We start from the raw sequence: 21,036 nt of genomic DNA on the forward strand, positions 1-21,036 counted from the left end.
TTTTTCGGAAATTAGAAGCATGGGTAGAACAAACGATCATCCCTCTGCTTTATATTTTAAACATAGACTGAAGTGGTACATACTAGGTCGAAATCCATTATCTCAGTTTTGTGAGAACAAAAACACCTCCGATTTGCTTTCGGAAGAAGAGGCATTAATAGTGGGTCCTAGTACAAGCCAATCAGAAGTCAATGATAATCTGCAGAAAGAACTATGTGCAACGGCAGAATTTCTTAAAGGCATTCTGAAACCGGTTAAATTTACTAACGATCGAGATCCCGAAGAAAATATAGGTCTCCCAGAAAAAATATATGAAATCTCTGCAAGAAAGCGGATATACCAGGAAGGATTCAAATATATTGCAGGATATGCTTCATCAAAACATATGGAGCAATACCCGAATCTTGGAATTCCCACAAAATTGTCAACTTCTGCTAATCAAAAAGACTGGATTACTACAGTGTCCCGTGGAAACTTAATTCTCCCTTCTAGGGATCTGCAATTGGTTGCCATGCTTGTTGACAGTATATTCTCAGATGTGCACGGAGATTCTGTTTCTCATGAGAAATTTATAATAAAAAAGACTGTAAAATTGGTTAATTCTGACATGAAAAACGAAGCAGAAATCAGTTCTCCTCTTCCGCCAGAAGTAATCACGACATTGGTTAGAACAAGAACATTTATTAGAATTAAAGAAATTAATAAAATAATAAAAATGTCTGGAATTTCAAAGAGAAATGTTATAAAGGAAATGAAAAAGATTGCATAAGAATAAGTATTTACTTAACAGAGTGGGATTTATAATGGTGAAATTATATTATGTCGTGTGTGGAATAATAAGGTAAATAATGTAGTAGACTATATTATGTCTCCAATAGCCTGAATATATAAAAATATTTGTTTACTATAATGACAAATTATTCCAAGAAATTCATATACATATGTTAATGAAGGTTCAAAAGTATTTGAATTCATGTACAAAATAATGTATGTTATAAATAACTGTATAGATCTAAGTATGTACATATTTATTACACATTGTATTGTAATTATTATAAAACCACGTGTATATTACAGAAGGCAATATTATTAATGACACACTGCCATATCACATTGTTTCTTGAAACTTGAGTTTAATATGTAATAGATCATAATTTTATTATGTTATCATTTCAAGGTAGTTCCTATTGTACTTGAATTCATGTGTAATATAATGTGTGTGACATATGGGCCTAATTTTGTGCATATTTGTAGCATAATGTATTATAATTATTATAAAAGTACGTGTATATTACAGAAGGCAATTATTAACGTTGCACTACCATATTACATTATTTCTAGACTCCTGAATTTAATTTATTGTTCACTATTTTATAATGTTATCACTTCAAGGTAGACCCTATTATAGCTTATACTGTCAATATTTACTGAATACACAAACAATGATTTTTATTTATTCATTTAAATCTATGGACGCAGATCTAACCATCAACAATCTGTTATGTTGACTGTGTCTTCGAGTGCGGCCTGCAGTAAAGGTGACGTCATGCGCAGACTGAACGAAAACACGCACAGCTGGTCCCACACCTCTACTATGTTTCCACCATGACACAGATGTACACTATCTTAGCTGCGTCACGAAGTGTTTTGATTCTCGGTTATATTCTCATGTACGGGCATGCGCAGTAGACCATTGTACAGATTTCTTTCACGCCAAGTGCAGAACTCGCATTCAGGTTGCAACAATCATCTTCACAACTTTTGTTATTTACGTACTTTTACCAGTGGCGGCTCGTGCCGGATAAATTAGGTGAAGGTCAATAGAATTCTAGGTAATTTCCTGGAATCGTTATATAGCCGTGACGTCGCGAATGCTTTTGTAACCTATACGATGGTCATATTGAATTAATGTAATATATTCACCATTTTCTTAAGTTTTATGAAAAGCACAGCATATAAAATAAACAAATTTTCAACATTTTCGGAAGCTACGTCCCCTTAATCCCGAAGAATTCACTGTCCCAGCAAAACTTCCGCACAATACATACAACATAATAAAACAACCACAAGTCCCCATGACGTAAAAAAGACAAAATCTAACACATTTTATACAACACATCAAATTAAAAGAGTACACAAGAAATAGGACCCATAACAAAATTCAAAATCACAATCATAATCGTAAACTGTATTCATATTTTAAATCAACTTCGGAACATGCAACTTCCGATATAAGCTTACCTATCCAGTAAAATCAGTAGCTACAATTAAATCAAAGCAGTATTCTGTTGAACAGAAAACTTACACTTGAACGGAAAAGAAAGGGGCACTAGTAATTTCATCTCTTACAAGTTCATTGATGCATTCAGAAATACAATCAATTATTTCATTTTGAATCGTTTTAGATTTCCCAGAAAGAACAGGTCTATTTTTTTCATAGTGATTTCTAATTTTCATAGGGCCAATGAAATGAGAGCCAATAATTCTTTGAAATTCCCCCTGTTCTGTGACGAAATACTCTCATCATGACCGCGAAAAGCCAACTCCTGCTTGCTTAGAAACAATACCGTATCGATTGCGTTGTGCATTACCAGTCTATTTAAACATACGTTTTCATTAAATTGACTTACGTATAACCTATAACTTTCCTTTAGTGCATCCGCAATGGTGTTCATGTTCTTCTGCAGGGCCTTTAATTGCAAAATACATTTAATGTGTTCAGCTGAATCTGCATGGCTGTAAAGACCGCGATTGACATTTCTGAAATCGCAAAATCCAGTTGAATTCCAAGCGGGTTTCTTGTTCCCCAGAAGAAGACAAGGCCAACAATATAACTTCTCGTTTTAGTGACTCCCACATAACCAGTTGCAATCGGCATACCACGAATCTTGAAACTGAATATTGTATGACCGACCACCACTTTTCACTTTTTTCATAGTTATATTAATGTGACTTGTTCTGCGGTATTTTAAAATATCTTGCTTATCTTCTGCACACCAACGAGAGAACGGTGTCTCCAAAAGATTACACACTTAATCGTTTAACGAATTCATGTTTTCATCGCATTAATACACGTAGTAACACCTTCACACTTCGCTGCACTTATCACAACAAAGAATACGTAAAGCGAAATCGTTGGTCAGCGCGGGTCTAATGTACAACGTAGTTTCAAATGTTATGCCAACTTTCTTTATTGCAGGGTACTCAAATTATTTCAAAATCCATACAAAACATAATATTCAAGAGATGCTAACGTTAAAAAATACCAAAATATATACGTTATATGCTAAATTTAAACAATATTTAACTTCTTTGTAGAATATTTTATGTTTTCTTATTTAGTTGCAAAATATTACAGTTTGCCACCCTGATCCAATGTTTGGACGAGAGAGAGATTCTGTCTTTCAAGAATAGAGAAAGGAGATGAATGCCTGCTCCACAGACCCTCATAATAGCCTCGCGAAAGGGACCGGTAATTCATAGTAAGCAACTCGTTGTCATGGCAACCGGGTGTGTTTACTGAAGGCCAAAAGGAAAGTCTCATTCGGACCTTCAGCTGGTCTGCTAGCCACGTGGCCTGGCTGGTGAGGGGTTCATGTGAAATGCTGCAGTGAACGTTAACTGAGCGGATTAAGCCGAACATGATATTAAAAAAATAGAGCAAAATATGGTTTAGTGAAGGATTCATTTTATTTTAATTTATTGATAAAATATATTTTATTAAAGCACGAAAAAAGGGGTGAAGGTGGCCTTCATGTACTTCACTTGAATAACCGCCACTGACTTTTACTTGAATAAACGGGTACATTTTGTGAATATGAGCAGTTAATTGAAGCAGCTGGGGAGTATACATGCTTGTGGAACAAAGCCCTAGATCATATTCTATATTTAATTGCTTATAAATCCCATAATAACAATAAATAATACATTTCGAAGTCCTTATCTTGGTCCATGTCGTGGTTTCTACCGTGATCCTTGTTTTGTTTGTCGATGTCCATGTCGTGATCCTTATCGTGATTTTTGTCGTGGTGTTAATCGTGGTCCATGTCTGTGATCCTTATCGTGGCCCATGTCGGAGTCCTTATCGTGAACAACTAGGATTTCGAGAAATTGGAAGCAGGACACTCCAGGCGGCTCAATACTAATGGGGAACCACATCTTTCCTTTTACCATGCTCTTCAGTTGCTCCAGGAAGCAACCACTAGGATTTACCAGGATTTCGAGAAATTGGAAGCAGGACACTCCACTCAGGAAGAAGAAATACACAGATTTGGAGACCAGGATTTCACGCATCGTTGATAAGTATGAGGAATACATTATAAAGCAGAAGATAACATCCTTCGTTATCTTCGTTCCTGCCTGGAAACTTTGAACACACCATAAAAATAAAACAGTAGCTCGCTGATAGCATACACACATATATACAACGTAAGTTCCACAGTAATCTTTGTAATGTTACCATTAATTTGTTGTTAACGGAGAAAAATTCGCTTCGGCGCTAAGAATCGAACCCGGATCTCTCAGTTGTAATGTTGATTTAAAAATCTTGTTAATGCAGATTTAATGTAATTGTGTGTTTTATGTTTGTGTACGGGGTGATAAAGTAAACAACTGAACGATGGCGAAGTGTGACTGGTGACGAAAAACATAGTCACGAAATGGGGTTGGTGACAAAAATATGCAGGCCTACTGACGAAAATGTACAAAACATTAGTGAACAAGAAACGGTGACAGACCATAACGGTGACGAAATTTTCGGTTAAGAGGTTCCCGAGATCCTCCTTATTGTACAATAACCCCGAAACGAAGCGAATTTATTCTTCATATTCAGTACCTTCACACACATGAAATGTACTAACTTTTAGTAACAGTATGAATATTTGAAAAAGCGAAATAAAATGGAGATTTGCTCGAAGTCGAACGTAACAACTTTTCACAGTTGTTCTTACGCAAGCTCATGTTGTAAATAAAAGATTGAGCAGAGCTCAGGAGCAAAATTAATCTTTATAATTAAGTTTGCACAAATAATAATAATAATAATAATAATAATAATAATAATAATAATAATAATAACTTACTGGCTTTTAAGGAATCCGGAGGTTCATTCCCAAGTTTCACAACCGTAAAGAACAACCGGTAATATAACTGTTTTATAAATTCTAACTTTCAGATTTTTTGACAGCAGGCTGGATGATAAAAGCTTCTCAACTGAATAATAACACGCATTTCCCATATTTATTCTGTGTTTAATTTCCTTCCGAGTATCATTTATATTTGTTACTGTTGGTTCCAGGTATTTGAATTTTTCCACCTCTTCAAAGGATAAATTTCCAATTTTTATATTTCCATTTTGTGCAACATTCTCGTCACGAGACATAATCACATACTCTGTCTTTTCAGGATTTACTTCCAAACCTATCTCTTTACTTGCCTCAAGTAAAATTCCCGTATTTTCCCTAATCGTTTGTGGATTTTCTCCTAACATATTCACGTCATCCGCATAGACAAGCAGCTGATGTAACCCGTTCAATTCCAAACCCTCTCTGTTATCTTGGACTTTCCTAATGGCATACTCCAGAGCAGCGGTTCCCAAAATTTTTCAGCCACGGAGCCCTTTTTGAAGCAAAAGATGATATTACCTGATTGACATGGTTACGTTTCTGTGATGTCGCATAGAGAAACGTAACCATGTCATTCAGGTACTACCATATGGTGGTAGATGAAAGAAACGCACTGTCCGATACTACACGATGTCCGATACTACCCGACTCTCCCCTACATGTACACTCGAAGTTAATATGAAAAATGTGCCTGTTCTTGCGGTAGAGTTTGCCACTGTCCGTTGTCACAGAAGTGAGTTTGAAGACGTATATAGTCTTCTGCGTCCAAATAAGCACGATATTTTGTTTTTGTAGCCGTGTACCTCGAAAAGGCCGATTCATAGAGGTACGTAGTATCAAAAGGCAATAAGAGAAATTTAGCTTTTGAATTTAATATCAAAAAATCCTCCTCTAACTGAGCCTAAAATTTCGGAAGTGGTTTGCTTTTAAATGATGTCTGACAGTGGCTGTCCGAAACCATGTTTATAAGGACCTCATATCTGAAGCAGTGAGGACTGCTGGTTTTGACTTCACTGAAAATGGATCCACAATCCACTCATATTCCTTTTGAATAGTTTCCTGAGTGTCCCTTGGCAAGTATGATTTCAAGCAAATTTTCAAGGTGTCCTTTTAATATTGCTATGAATGAGTCATTCATTGCTGTGTTATTTTCTTGTATAAAGTTTGAAATCAATTAGAATCACGTTAGATTCTTATTCTCGACGGTATCTATGTCGAACGCTATCTTTTTCTTCAGCGCGGCAATTTTGTCATTAGCATCGATTTTTATTTTATTTTATTGGGTTATTTTACGACGCTGTATCAACATATTAGCATTGAATATAGTGTTCCATTTACCTTATATGGATGTACTGAATTAGTTAATTTTGAAAAAAATGTCTGCCAAGTAACATAATTTGCACAACCATTCCTGATAATTCAAATAATCTGCTAGCAAACTGTTCTGGTCATTCAAAAGTGAAGAAACTTCCGTTTGAAGTTCAAGACTTGCGGCAAAAAATATCACCTTATTCGGGAATAAGCCTCTTAAATTTTGCCGAAGAAATTTGCTCCTCCTTAGGCCTCGTACCACTACAGCAAACTGCTTTTATGTTTCTTCAGTATTGACGTTTGCTTTACTAAGCTGTACCTACTGCTTGCAGCTATCCTGTGTACCGCAGAGTCAGACCTCTGCTGGTACACAAGATGAATTTACAACCCTTGCCCTGTTGCCGGTGTGTCGAACAACTGCTCCCTTTGCACGGCTCTAGTAATAACAAAGACTTCCCATATCTTCGCACGGGATACTGAGTAGCCTACACTCCAAAGGTCGTGCCTTAACAAAGTTGATAATTTTGATGGCGTTGTGTAGTACCTGCTTTAATAATGCTGGCATTTTTTTCTTTGCGAGAGCGTGTTGGTATAGTACACAATGATTACTTGTGCAGTTTTTTTTAAACTTTCTTCATCCTTGTAACAGTGCCAGCAACAGGACTTACCATGGCCTTTGCGCCATCTACGCACACGTCAATCCAATTGTCTCAAGGTATTGAGTTTTCAATGAAATTTCAGTACCTATTGTAGAGGATGACAATGGCTTGCAGAACAAAATATCTTCATGAAAGGACCTGAAAATTCGTATCACACAAAGATCATTAACACATCTAATCCGACAACGTGCGTGGATTCGTCAAGTTGTAGTGAAAATTTCATTTGGCTGATACGGGAAATTATGATATTTTTAACATCGTTTGCTAGATTCTGTATTCGATTACGCACAGTGTTATTTGATGAGGGCACACTGGAGATCAAGTTTGCAGTTTTTTCGTCCACTACTTCACTACCATCATTAATAGTGGTTTCATAAGAGTTTCGGCAAGAGTGAGGTTTACCAGCAAGAGCCAGGTCATGACTAATCAAATACGACGCTTCCAGTGCTTTTTCGTTATTTGTCTTTTGCATGAGATAAAAATATTGTCTGAACTGCATGGAGTTCGTCAGTTTCTCTTTTAAAGTACCTAGTGTGCAGTTTCATTTGTAAAGTCAGGATGAGTTATGAAATGCCGTCTCTAAGCTTGACAGGGAACATAGAACTGTTGGGCAAAACTTTGTTACATATCTCACACTGTGGACGTCCATCAGCAAACTCAGTGAATCCCATGTCCAAATCTGAATCACTATATTTTAGTTTTTTAATTCCTTTCAGTACCGCTACACTAATCATCGTAGACTCTGAAGTAGGAACATGTTCAGCATATTCCGAACTCAGTCTCAAGGGATTCGCATTATCTTCTTTGAGAGTAAGGTTACAGCTGTTATTATCCCCCTTTGACTGAGCACTGGGTGATACTGATGACTCTCAGGTATTACGGAGCTCGTCTTAAGCCACAGTTCCATTTCAACGAAAGTTTAGTTAACACTTCTGCAATCAAATTAACATGCAGGTATATATTTTTTTTGAGTCAACATAACAGTCAATAGATTGTAGATTCCACTTATCACGATTAACAAACGCTGCTTGCCTGATATATAAAACATAAAATAAATTTCGAGAATCATCGAGTACTTGACAAGCAAGAACGATCGAGATAGTTCCAGTGACGAGTAGGCCTAGATCTATTATTGGTGCTTCATCTAGCAAGAAAACGCAAACTACTATCTGAAAAAGTATTTTCGCTTTATGGAAGTAGGCCTAGTTTGCGTTTTTCTCGCTAGAGACTAGATGGAAGCAATAATTTTTGTCATCTTCATAACTGCCGCGGACGGAGCCCCAAGGGCTTCGCGGAGCACACTTTGGGAACCGCTGCTCTAGAGCAAAGTTAAAAAGTAAAGGTAATACTGCATCTAATTGCTTTAGCCCAAAGTGAATTGGAAACGCATCTGACAGAAACTGACCCATATGGACTCTGCTGTACGTTTCACTAAGACACATTTTAATTAATCGAACTAGTTTCTTGGGAATACCAAATTCAACAAGAATATCATATAAAACTTTTCTCTTAACCAAGTCATATGCCTTTCGAAATCTATGAATAACTGATGCACTGTACCCTTATACTCCCATTTTTTCTCAATAATAATAAGTTTTATTTTCCCTGGCAGAGTTAAGGCCATCTGGTCTTCTCTTCCACTCAACCAGGATCAAAGCACATATAGGAAAATACATACTGGTATACAAGTATTAACATAATAATAATAATAATAATAATAATAATAATAATAATAATAACATTATTATTATTAAATAAAAATTATATCTAAAAAAATAATTCTGTGCATTTAAAATATTTCTAAACAACCTAACTTTAAACAACTGAGGACTAAGACTACCCCTGATTTCCAGCGGCAGCGAATTCCAGGAGCGGCCATGGCTATTGAAAAAGAACTTGAGTATAGAGATGTCCGATGACGTGGTATTGATAGCAACAGATTGTGCTGTGAACGAGTGTTACGATTATGATGTGAAGCTAGGAGTAAACCGAGAGGCAAGGTAGTTGGGTGTGGAATCGTGTATAATTCGATATAGCAGGCAAAGAGAATGTACTAAACGTCGATCTTGCAAGCGGAGCCAGGAGAGTCGTAGAAAATATTCCGATATATGATCATGTCGACGAATATTGAAAATAAATCGGACTATAATAATAAATAAGTGTTGCAGCTATGTTTGCTGTCTCTTGAAAAGGTGTATTCAGATTGTGTTTCCAGTACTAAACTGATTTACAAAGCTAGGAAATAATATAATTTTGTTATGTGTGTTTAGGTACAGTCTGTCTAAAATCACTATAATTATTGTACCAACGTCATTCTGAAATTTAAATTATGGAGTAGATATCACGACCACCTGCATGAGCCGCCAGAGCGCACCGCGGCAGTGAACTGCTTTTGGAGCGAAACTACAAACAACTTGTAACTGCTGCGGCTGGATCCGTCTGTCTTTCTCTCTTTCAAGGTTTTTTAGCACTTTGTGAGCACGAGTTGCACATCCATGCCAATAGGCCTTCTCTTCCATACCACCAGAAATACAAATGCAAGTAAAACATAGACAAAAAATAAATTAACAATTTATCTACAACATTAATGGCACAATCTACAATAGTAATGGCAGCTTAATCAGAACTGTTATACTTCCTGTATACATATTCGTACAAGTTAATTAAGATAAAAAGTTAATAATATACAACACAATTTAATTATGATGAAATTGTATTACACTGAGGTAGAAATCATCATATCTAACGATTTATTTAAATTCGAGTTCATGCAATAAAATAAAACGCACCTTTCTAATTTCGTTTTAAAGTGTGATAATTTCCAGTAAAGAATTCCAGAAACGAGGTAATGTTATGGTGAAGAAAGATGAGGGGCAGAAGGAAGCAATTGAAGCTGGTTATAAGGAACTGAAAGCGCGAGGCCAGGTAATTCGGAGTAAATTCTTCTTCATTCCCTTGGACAGTAGTTTGGGAAACGGTCTTAAGCCACATGGTCAAACTTTCTAATATTACAGACAAATTGTATACACGAATTATGAACACGTTGCAATCTTTCAGCTAAGTTTGTATTTAGATTGGTTAACAGAGTCATGGCAGATAATAATCGAAGTGTTTTAAAGGTTCTCTTTTTTTAGGACAAACGGTAGAGATTTTTAGGCGCTTGTGTTGGCGACCTGAGTAGCCATAAAGAAGTCACAGTATTCAATATTTTTAACATTGAGTTTTTTTTTTCCCCATAGTTAGGAACAGTGAGGCATTAAATATGAGTCAACGTTAGCAGTGTTACGTCCAGTACTTATAGTGTCTGCCCCTTCAATTCCGTTGTTATGTCCTATTCCTGTATTTGTAACGAAGCAAATAGCCTAGTTGTTTTCTGCGTCATTCGGGAGGAGTCTCGCAAAAATGCTGTTGAGGGCATATCTTAATATTCGCGTTGTGTATATTATTACAATGCTCCGAATGAAACGTTTGTCTCCCCTTATTTCTACACAATTAGAGACAGACTGCCTACAATACAAATCCATAGGAGACCTACGAAGAGACTACTGCAATGGAATCAGAACAGGCAAACAAGTGGCCTAATTCCATGACAGTTAAATGATGATCATATGTTACAAAATATTCGTCAATGTATGTGGTAAACGTAGCGTAGGCCAGAGGTAACGTGAACTGAATGAACTCCTACACGTAAAACTTGTCGTCTTGATGGTACGACTTGTGATCCTGCTTAAACTAAACAGGTCATTATTTAGTCGATAAGTTGTCCTAGCACACGAGTTCTACTGTGGGCGTGGGGGGGGGGAAGTAACAACATAATCAAGATGTACTTTCGAAATGTCACGCAAAAAAAATTTGAAAAGGGAACATCGTTAGGTCCAAATAATGAAGTGATTAACGTAATTAGTTAAGCAAAGCTAGCACAGTCATGGGTTTATTCTACATTGCCTCATGTTATGCAATAACACAGTGTCAATTTGATTTTTAGAACTATCGGTAGTTATTTTCCCCGAATTTCTCACATTCTCAAATGCCAAACTTTTTTTCACGTAATTTTCTTATATCTCTGTGCTTTTCATCACTTTATCACATTTTTTTCCCAGTGTTACAGTGGATTTCTTCTTCTTTTTCTAATGCCTGGGTTTCATTATTGCCCTTATTTTATTCATGCATGTCAGTATTATTTCAATTTCTGTTTATATGATTTTTGTCAATCACTTGCTGAACTGTCTTAAAATAAAGACTTGCTCAAATAAACATTTAGATCGTACACAGATTTACTCGACTTGTAGGCCCAGTTCGTTGTACCTTATCTTTCTGATTGTCACCCCTGCCTCCAAGTACTGGATCCTTAGGCACGTTCTGTCCTCGGTCTAACGAGGCAAGAGATGTCATTTCCAGTTTCCTCCCACCAGTGAAACAAATTCGAGTTTGCTAGGCTTGAACTGTATTTCTAGATTAGGTACAGTCTTAGAAAAAAGTCCCAGAAAGGAGGCAGTGCGCTTGATCAGACAAACAACGAAACAGAACTAACTTCATTACCCCAACTAGCCCTGCTCATGCGCACTGCTTCCTTTCTGGGACTTACAAAGTATCTGAGCGACAAAACATTTTTCTAAGTCTGTACATACTGTGAACCACAGAGTTAATTCTAGGCATTCATTCTAGTAGTAGGCATGGCATTCTCGAAGCCATTTGAGCATCTCACATTTATTGTCAAGAATAGAATGTGGAGAAATTTTCCCAGGTATTCGAGCGAATCGACATTTTCTACCTCGTACTTTTCCTTTTAGTAACGGTAACTGATGTGAATTTTTCTCTTCACAATACATTACAGGCTGTGCTGTGTCACTGTATTGTATCAGAAGTGACTGGCAAGTATTTCACTCCGTAATATATTTTACATCCTTAAGCCTCGCGGGCAACCAGGCAAGTTACGAGGTGCAGTTCAGGTCTGCATGGATATTTCATTACAAATCTGCATCGATGATATTTTTATTATACGTAAATCTGGCCCAAACAACTTTCTGTTAATGGCTAGCGAGTTGAATTTTGAAGTTGGGGAAGAAAACAATCGTTCGCGTGCCATGAGTGATCCGTGACTATGGCTTGGCTTCCGAAAAAAAAAGCGATCTAATAAAGAACAATCGATCACGACTACGACCAGGCCGGCTTTAAGCCGACTGAATCAATTTTATTGTTTGCACAACATTATTTCTGCTTAGTATCAAACTATGCGATTACATTTTATGATAAAATGGCGGCGTATCTAAGTTTTCAATTTTAGCAATTTTAAGCAATCAAGTGAAACAACATCAAGCGGAAAAGCATGTCAATCATAGTATATACGCCAACACGTAAATTTTCATCTTACTCTTCTCCCACTTATCCTGTAGGCTATAAAACCCCCAAGAATAAACTTCACAACTCGTATCCACACTCCACACATGATCGCCATCTCCTTATCCTCCTCAGATATAGAAAACTTAATATTTGAACACTTTATGATGTACTCGGTACCGTAATCTATTCCTGTTAAATTTCAACCGAATGCCAACCAACCAATTCAATACAAAGAGCAGTGTTGGTGTAATAAGTAAGTCACTGAATTTGTAACTAGCATCTCGGCCTACTCACAAATATGTTTATAATTACTTTCATTTCAGTTATCACGGGAGCGACAGATGGGATCGGAAGGGCCTATGCAGAAGCCGTAAGTATTTCTATAACTTTAGAAACTATTATGTAGAAGCATCACGTTGATTCAATATTGTTAACAACATTCTGGAGGAATGCATTATTAAGAAGCACGGCTCCAGCCTACTTCATGGTTTATTGTGTCCTTTGTTTTTGTTCATCATCCTATTCCAATATATAGAAATTTCAACTCAAAAAGTATTCCCCCTTCTTGAAAACTGTCAGCAAAGGAACAAAATCTTGCCATATTTTTGTTCGTCATACTTCTAGGAATCGTATCTGAGGAGAAATATAATACATTCCCTTTCACTCCGCATAGAATACTCATACAAACCCATTCCCAAAAATGCCTCACTTGAGAGTTATTTGTACAAGTTTTCACTAAAATACCAGGAAATCAGGCAAACCCTTTCCAATATGTAAAAAATGGATTGTCTGTCAAAGGATAACTACAGCAGTAGATAGATATATATTTTTAATTGTTACAATTTTGAATTATACACTGATATGATGCGAGATTGTAATAGAAAACTTTTATTTTTAGTTAGCCATTTAACGACGTTGTATCAACTACTAGGAAACTTGAAATCGATTAAATTCGTGTTAGTGAGATGAGGCAGAGGATTCGTCATAAATTACCTGACATTCGCCTTATGCTTGGGGAAAACCCAGCCAAATCATTAGCCCGAGTGGGATTCAAACCCACGTCCGAGGAAAGCTCCGGATAAGTAAGCAAATGCGTTTGCTGCCTGTGCAACTCCAGTGGCCAAAATATTTTTATTTAAACGAAATCCTGAACTTCATTAGATATAAGGTGATGAAACTACGAGGCGCATCCAGAAAGTAAGTTTCCCTATTTAAAAAAAAAGAACACATACTTTCAGGAAAACATTTATTGGCAACAGGTACAGCAATGTTTCAGCTATTTTTCAACACAGCCACCATCAGAATTGAGACACTTTTCGTATCGTGGGATCAACTTTTGTATCCCTCTGTCGTAGAACTCTGCAGCCTGCGAATGGAACCAGCGTGTGACAGACGTCTTCAGCTCGTCGTCGTTGCCAAAACGCTCACCGGAGGACAGGAATTTCTTGAGGTGCAAGAAAACGTGAAAATCGCTGGGAGCAAGATCAGGACTGTAGGGTGGATGATGAAACAACTCCCAACCAAATTCCGTCAAAACAGCTGCTGTGCGCCGAGCCGTATGTGGACGAACATTGTCCTGGAGGAGCACAACACCTGCAGTAAGCATTCCACGCCTCTTGTTTTGAATGGCACGTCGCAATTTTCGCAGTGTTTCACAGTAGCGGTCAGCGTTCACTGCTTCACCTCTTGGAAGGAAGTCAATGAGCAGAATGCCCTTCCTGTCCCAGAACACCGTGCACATCACTTTCCGTACCGACAGCGTCTGTTTGAATTTCGTCCTGACCGGAGATCCACTATGCCGCCAATGCATTGACTGCTGCTTGGTTTCCGGGGTGAAGTGCGAAATCCAAATCTCATCGCCCATGACGATCCTGTCGAGGAATTCGTCGCCGTCATCATGATACCGTTGCAGAAATGTCAGTGCTGCTCCTAAACGTTGCATTTTGTGTTCGGGTGTCAGGTTTTTCGGCACTCACCTTGCACACACTTTTTTGAACAGCAGGTGCTTACTGACAATCTCATGCAACAAGGATCGCGATATCTGCGGAAGATGGCTGCTCAGCTCCGTAATCGTGAAGCGACGGTTCTCCATGATGCACTGCCGCACCAGCTCAACACGATCATCATTGATGAGGGACAGTCGCCCACTGCGCTCTTCATCATGGACACTTTGACGACCTTCGGAAAACTGCCTACACCAGCGACGCACCATCTGCTTACTCATGATGTTCGGCCCATAGACCTGGCAGAGCTGCCAATGAATTTCAATTGGTGCAATGCTTTGTGCATTAAAGAACTTTATCACCGACCGAACCTCGCAGGCGGCAGGAGAAGGAATAAGAGCTTCCATTTCAGACCACTGCTGCCACGCTACTGGCACCAGGCGGGACCTGTCCGGCTGGCATATGATTGATACGTCATAGATCTGTTACGCATGCGCAATTGACACGGCTAATTACGTTTACTTTCGAGGGGGAAAAATCGGGAAACTTACTTTCTGGATGCGCCTCGTATGTATAGCAGTCGTGTCACCATCAGCCCGCCATGAGTAAGTCGCCCACCGTGTAAACAGTTCAGCTTGTGGGCATCCATACTCTTCCCCTCTTTCGCCGCAAGTGGGGTGGCAGGGGTGAATAAGTATGCCGGTAGTACGAAACATACGATTTCTTGCTTTACAGTACCTAATAAATACAACACGATGGAAAGTGGTATTCAAACCCTACAGAGTTTTGCAATATATTTATGTATTATGTTTGTTTCATTATTTTATTTTAAAACGTATAATTTATTTTGTTGAGGCAATGGGAAGAATTAATGAACTCTTTTTTTTTTTAATTATACGCTTATTTATGGAAGCAGATCCATTTTTGTTCATTATACAATTAAATTACGTTAAGGGTATCAGTATAATTATGAAGACTTATAATTGACACTCAAATCGCACTACTAGCTCTAGAATCAGCAGTAGCTGTTATTCAATCTTAGCAGCAAGCTTTCAAGCCGCAATCACGATGGAGAGGCACAATGTATAATGTGTAAAAGAACGCATTATCTGTAAGAAGTTTAATGTACAGCGATACTACGATGTATGTAATTCCCATAGAAGATGATAGGATGAAAATGACTGATGATTATAAGAAACATTAGAAACTATAAGTAGTCGAAAATTATACTAAAATATTTAAAATCTAACTAGAATTTATAATGCTATCCTTTTATACATTTTGAAAGTTTTACTGTGGTTATTTTTTATTTCTTTAAATTCCATCTTGCTCGTCAGTTTGCAGTAGAGATAATGTCAATATTACATGTGCGAACAGTTTTTCATAAATGAATCTCAACAAAACTGGGCGAAAACCATGTTTGGCAGATTCTCACACAGAGTCCGTTATGAGAATAGTTTCCAGCAAGACATTGGAAGAATTATTTCTAGAGAGCATCACAAAAATTTACAACGTTGAAACTTCCACGAATACGCCTAAGGACAAACCCGAATATATATATATATGTTAGTTGTGTATATATATATACATATATGCGTGTGTGCGTGCGCGTGTAGAGAATACGTGGAGACATACAATACTTGTCATAACAGAAAGTTAGTTTGGCAACTCGTCATGAGATAATTTTCTAACTTAGATTTTAAAAATTTCAAGTTCGGCAGCCCTTGACTTCAGGTGGCACAGAGTTCCAGTGACGAGAAGTAGCAACAGTGAAGAATGAGGAATACAGAGATGATGTGTGGTGTGGAATTTCTAGCGTGTTATCGCATTGTGATCGAGTATTGATGTTATGATAGCGAGAAAAAGTACGGAAACGGGCGAATTAATAAAAGGGGGTTGCAATGAGCATAATACGATATACGAGAGAAAGGAAGTGCAAATTTCTCCTCCCATACAACCTGAGCCATGGTAACTTCTTGAAGGAAGGTGAGATATCACAGTAGTACCATTGGTAGTAATTGGTGTTCCGATATCAAATCATATGCCAGAAGGTGATCTCAACAAATCTGGAAGTTTACATTAGAGCCATATATTAAATATGGAATGATTTTTCCTATCCTTGTCTACATAACAAGATACTTTCTTTGATTCTTTCTTATGTCCATTGTAATTTTAAAAAGATTCTTTCAAACATAAATTGGTTCCATTACAATATTTCAATAAGGCAAAATTTGTTTATACGCCCTTGTGGTATGATGCTCTCCAGTATACTTTGCTAAGAGTTGATCATTTCATTACTAATCTTAAAAATTAGAAATTTAAATGTAACTGTTGTGATGTATAACTTGTGTTAATACACCATGTTTAAAGTCGAGAAACCTATGTGTACGTCCGCAAGGATTATCGTGATCTGTATATGACTTGTACTAAGGGATCCTTTTTTTATTTTTCAAAATTTCAAATTAAAGATGTCCTAAGTAGCTTGGAACAGAACTAAATGATATAAACACACCTGAAATATTGGCAACGGGGGTAAGATTTTTTACGGTAAATTTTTCCCTACAAATCATCCCCTGAATCATTCATTCGAGAAATAAATTATACTGCCGAGATGAGATAGCTATGGATTGAACCTCGTTTCCTTTAGCTGGCTAATAGTTGAAGATTCGTCAGAAAATATCAGTATTTGTCCGAGTACATAACAAATTTTATGAGTTTTTTTAATGTAAACTGTTCTGCAGTTTATGTTAGTTGTGTATCCTGAAAAGGTCTATCACTTATTCTGTAACTGATTACAGTAGAACCCCGATTTTCCGTCACCCTATTAACCGATTGGTGGATTATCCGACTGTCTTTCTTTCGCGCTCTTTTTTTTTCTGCAGAAAAAAATTTGAAGTACTTTACTCTACATTACATTAGGACGAATTTTTTCTACAGAGTTTTTTTTATACAAACCTTTACCCTTACACAGTATGATCTAATCTTCGAGTGGCCGTACCGTCTAACTTCTATGCAAAATGTCTTCCACAGGTGTCAAAAGAAAACGTGTTGTGCTACGAAAAAGTAATAGTGGTTTGTGAAAAAAACTGTGGTTCAAGTCGTATCAGAATATGAGATAGGAATTACAATTGTGCGCGATTTAATGAAAAACAAATATAAAGTGCATAAAGTATGTAATTCTACTACATGAGACAGGTACTATTCCTATCTTTCCACAGACAGCCATCATAAGGAATTTCCTTGGCCATTAAAAACTGGTCGTTGAAAACCAGACTTAAATTAGTGAACTTCTGATCCACTACCTAGCGTATTAATTTCGAAACTGTATTGTGCACTTAATTTATGAAAATCTTTTATGGTACGGATTATCCGATTTTTTCGATTAACCGTTCACTCCACCCCCTTCATTACCACGGATAATAGAGGTTCTACTGTACTTTAGTTCAAAATAGATTGGAGGAAAAAATCGTTTGTTACTTATGATGGACTTTCAGTTTACATCTTGCTTGCAAGTTAGTGTACGGTAATTTATTATTCTGACTTGTTCCTTTTTCAGCTTGCAAAGCAAGGAATGGACGTGGTTCTCATCAGTCGGTCACAAGTAAATCTAGATGTTGTCTCCAGTGAACTAGGTATGGATTTCGTCTTGAAGTTGATTTCATGACACGATTGTTTGGTGTAAAAAAGTCAATTAATAACGCCAGAAAGTTTCCATAATATGGTACATTCTATTGCACAATAGCTTCAGGACATGATAGAAAACACCGTATCAGTAATCTGAAGTACTTTAATATGCTATTCCGAGCTTTCAGATGAAATGTAGTGCTGTCTTATTTATTCCTAAACAGAGTTTAACCAATTTTCATGAAATATGAAATATTTTACATTTCATTTCCACTTTGTTCTCGTTTGCCAAGTTGTTATCACGTTTGGTATGTAATGTGAGACTGAAGAATTTAGTCCCCAATGGCTATGGATCTGTAAGGTTGGCGGAAATCACTAATACAATTTCTTTTGGAAAGAGATTAAATATGCGGTTCCCTGTCATAGAGCAATGCTACAAAACAAGATATTAAACAAAACTTACTGGTCATTAATTCTCCTTGTATTTGCATTTTGCATACTGAGAATAAAAGTAGAAGAATAAGAAATTCCAAAACAAAATTTTGCAAGAATATCTTTTCATTAAATACATGTCAGGTCATTAGAATAGGACGAAATGTCGAGAATATTTTTCTCAGGAAACACTTTTAAACTTTGGTAGAAATAATCTTAGTGTGAGTTCGCTCAAAGAAATGGTTTCAACTCTCACCTTGTTCTGTGTTATTGTGAACGCAAAGCTCTGAGAATATCTTTTCTGCCAAGGAGTAAGCTAGTTTTCAGGACAGAGGTTGGAAGTTTCCAGTTTCCAAATCAGTGACAACATAAACTCGTGAGGATTTGAAATGAATAAAACATTTGAATCTTATTTGTTTGCATTGCATAGTAATTACTTTAATTATGCTTATTGCTAAATAAACTGTATTGTGAGGACCCAAGAAAATTGAATATTTTTACTTATACCTTCAGTCCCTGGCACGAAAGATATTTGGAACTCTAAATGGGCTCCGTAATTGTTATTCATTTCAGAAAATAGTAATTTGTTTGCTTTTATAACTGCATTGCTTTGTGAGTGAAATCGTGTTTTTATTTTTATGTAAATTTGCTTTTAACAAAGTTCTGGCAATTTCAAAAGTGTCCTGAATTTATAGAAGTCGCATATATGGCTCAAGTAGGAGTATTCCAATGCAGGGAGTCTGTTCAATTCCTAGTCAATTAAGGTAGACTACATTTATGTGAAAGGTAATCGTGGCAAGTCCTCTCAGGATATTCTCTTTTCTCCTGTTCTCTTTGTTGTTTTCACTATTAATCACTAATCTAAATGAATGCCTTATTGTAAAAGATAACTATGTCAATTTTTGGTGAGATTTCCGGTAATGATGGTTTTGAGTTCTCTGGGGGCCAAAATATGTATTAGTACAAAGAAAAAGGTCCTGAGATCCTGAAATAGTCACAGTAACAAGTTGAAAACGAATAGCAGATTCTGCAGTGTAATGTGAATAGATGCTCAATTCACTTACTTGAATACTTTTTAATAATGCAATCTTGGCAGCATTAACATAATCGTTTTTTTTTCTGAATCTGTTGTCCTGCAATGGTCACTGTCTTGTGGTGATAAATATGATATTCTTAGACAGTATTATATTATAAACAAATTATGAACAATATACAACACGAAACTGAAGACGCAGAATATCATTACTGTACCATGAAGGACAAGCACAAAAAGATCTCAGGGAGTCAGCAGCTTTCTTATTAGACTATATCAATTGAAATACCTCTGCTGAAGTTGAACTTCACCTCTTCGTTGGTAATTGCCGACGGTAAATTAAAAATAACCAAGTCTATGCTCTCAGTGACAGGAATATTTAAAATAATGAAGCAGTTTTTCTTCATAAAGTGTCATTCCTTCCTGCTCTGAGATAGGAAGTTTGCCTATTTTACAGTATCACATATATACTGTTAAAGAACTTTTTTTTTAATTCAGTGCAATTCATCAAACAAAATCTCCTAACACTGTCAACCTATTGAACGAAGAAACAACGACAAAAATAGTTCTGGATTTAAAAAACTGATGGCCCCATTTCTACGAAAAGACAGTTACTTCACTTCTAGTATTTTATTCTTTGAAATTTGTTAATTAATGTCAGTGTAGAAATTAAAGTTAAAAATAAAGTAAACAGTAATGGAGAGCCATTCTCTTGTAACTACAAAATTTGACGATAAACAGATAATATGCAATGTAACACCGTCTTGTGAATACCACTTCACTAGAAAGGGCAATTGAACGACCATCAAAATCTGTGGCAAATAATGTTAAAGCTACTATTTATATAATTCTATATTATTGTTAAGAATGTTGAGAAAGCATAAGCAAAGGAATCTAAAATTTCAACTTCAAGAAAAATACGCAAACGGAGACATAAAATCAGTCATGCGGAAAGCAACGGGAAGCTCCTGCATTTATCTTTCCCAAGAAAAACTGCAAACATGGCATGATGAGTCTTTCCACGGTAAAATATTCCAGATGTAAATTATCCCCCATTCGGATCTCCGGAAGGGGGATTCTGGGTAAGGACACATTATGAAGCAAACCAACAGAGAGAAGAAAAGAACATTGAGGATTGGAACGTGGAATCTAAGGACTCTTCTGCAAGCAGGTCAACTTGAAGGAAGAAATGAGAAGAAACAAAGTGGATATGATGGAAATATCAGAAGTGAGGTGGGAAAATAGTGGTGAGTTGGTAGTGATTAATTTAGGTTATTTTATTCAAATGGTGACTGCAAAGGAAGTCATGGTGTTGGTGTACTACTGGGACCATGTATGAAAGATAAAGTGATCTCAGTGCGTTATGTAGATGACCGGGTGATAATGGTGAGACTACAAGCGAAGAAAATGGACTTAGTGCTAGTGCTAGTTTATAAGCCACATAGTGGATTAGCAGACGAGGAAGTGGGAGAAAACTGTAAAAAGATAGAAGAGATAGTTGAGAATGAGAAGAAGGTAGCATGTGTAATCCTAATGGGTGACTGGAACGCAGTTGTAAGAGAAGGACAAGATGG

The 21,036-nt window shown here is 36.8% G+C and overlaps 1 protein-coding gene across 1 annotated transcript in view; it reads left to right on the top strand.

The window, feature by feature from the left end:
- spidey (hydroxysteroid 17-beta dehydrogenase 12 spidey) overlaps nt 1-21,036 on the top strand; it is an 88,485-nt gene that overhangs the window by 48,667 nt on the left and 18,782 nt on the right. The window contains exons 3-4 of the mRNA XM_069836777.1: nt 12,754-12,800; nt 17,930-18,005. Coding sequence (XP_069692878.1) covers nt 12,754-12,800; nt 17,930-18,005 — 123 coding nt within the window. The remainder of the gene's footprint in view (nt 1-12,753; nt 12,801-17,929; nt 18,006-21,036) is intronic.

This window comes from Periplaneta americana, chromosome 10 (genome assembly GCF_040183065.1).
Source record: "Periplaneta americana isolate PAMFEO1 chromosome 10, P.americana_PAMFEO1_priV1, whole genome shotgun sequence".
Lineage (NCBI taxonomy): Eukaryota > Metazoa > Arthropoda > Insecta > Blattodea > Blattidae > Periplaneta > Periplaneta americana.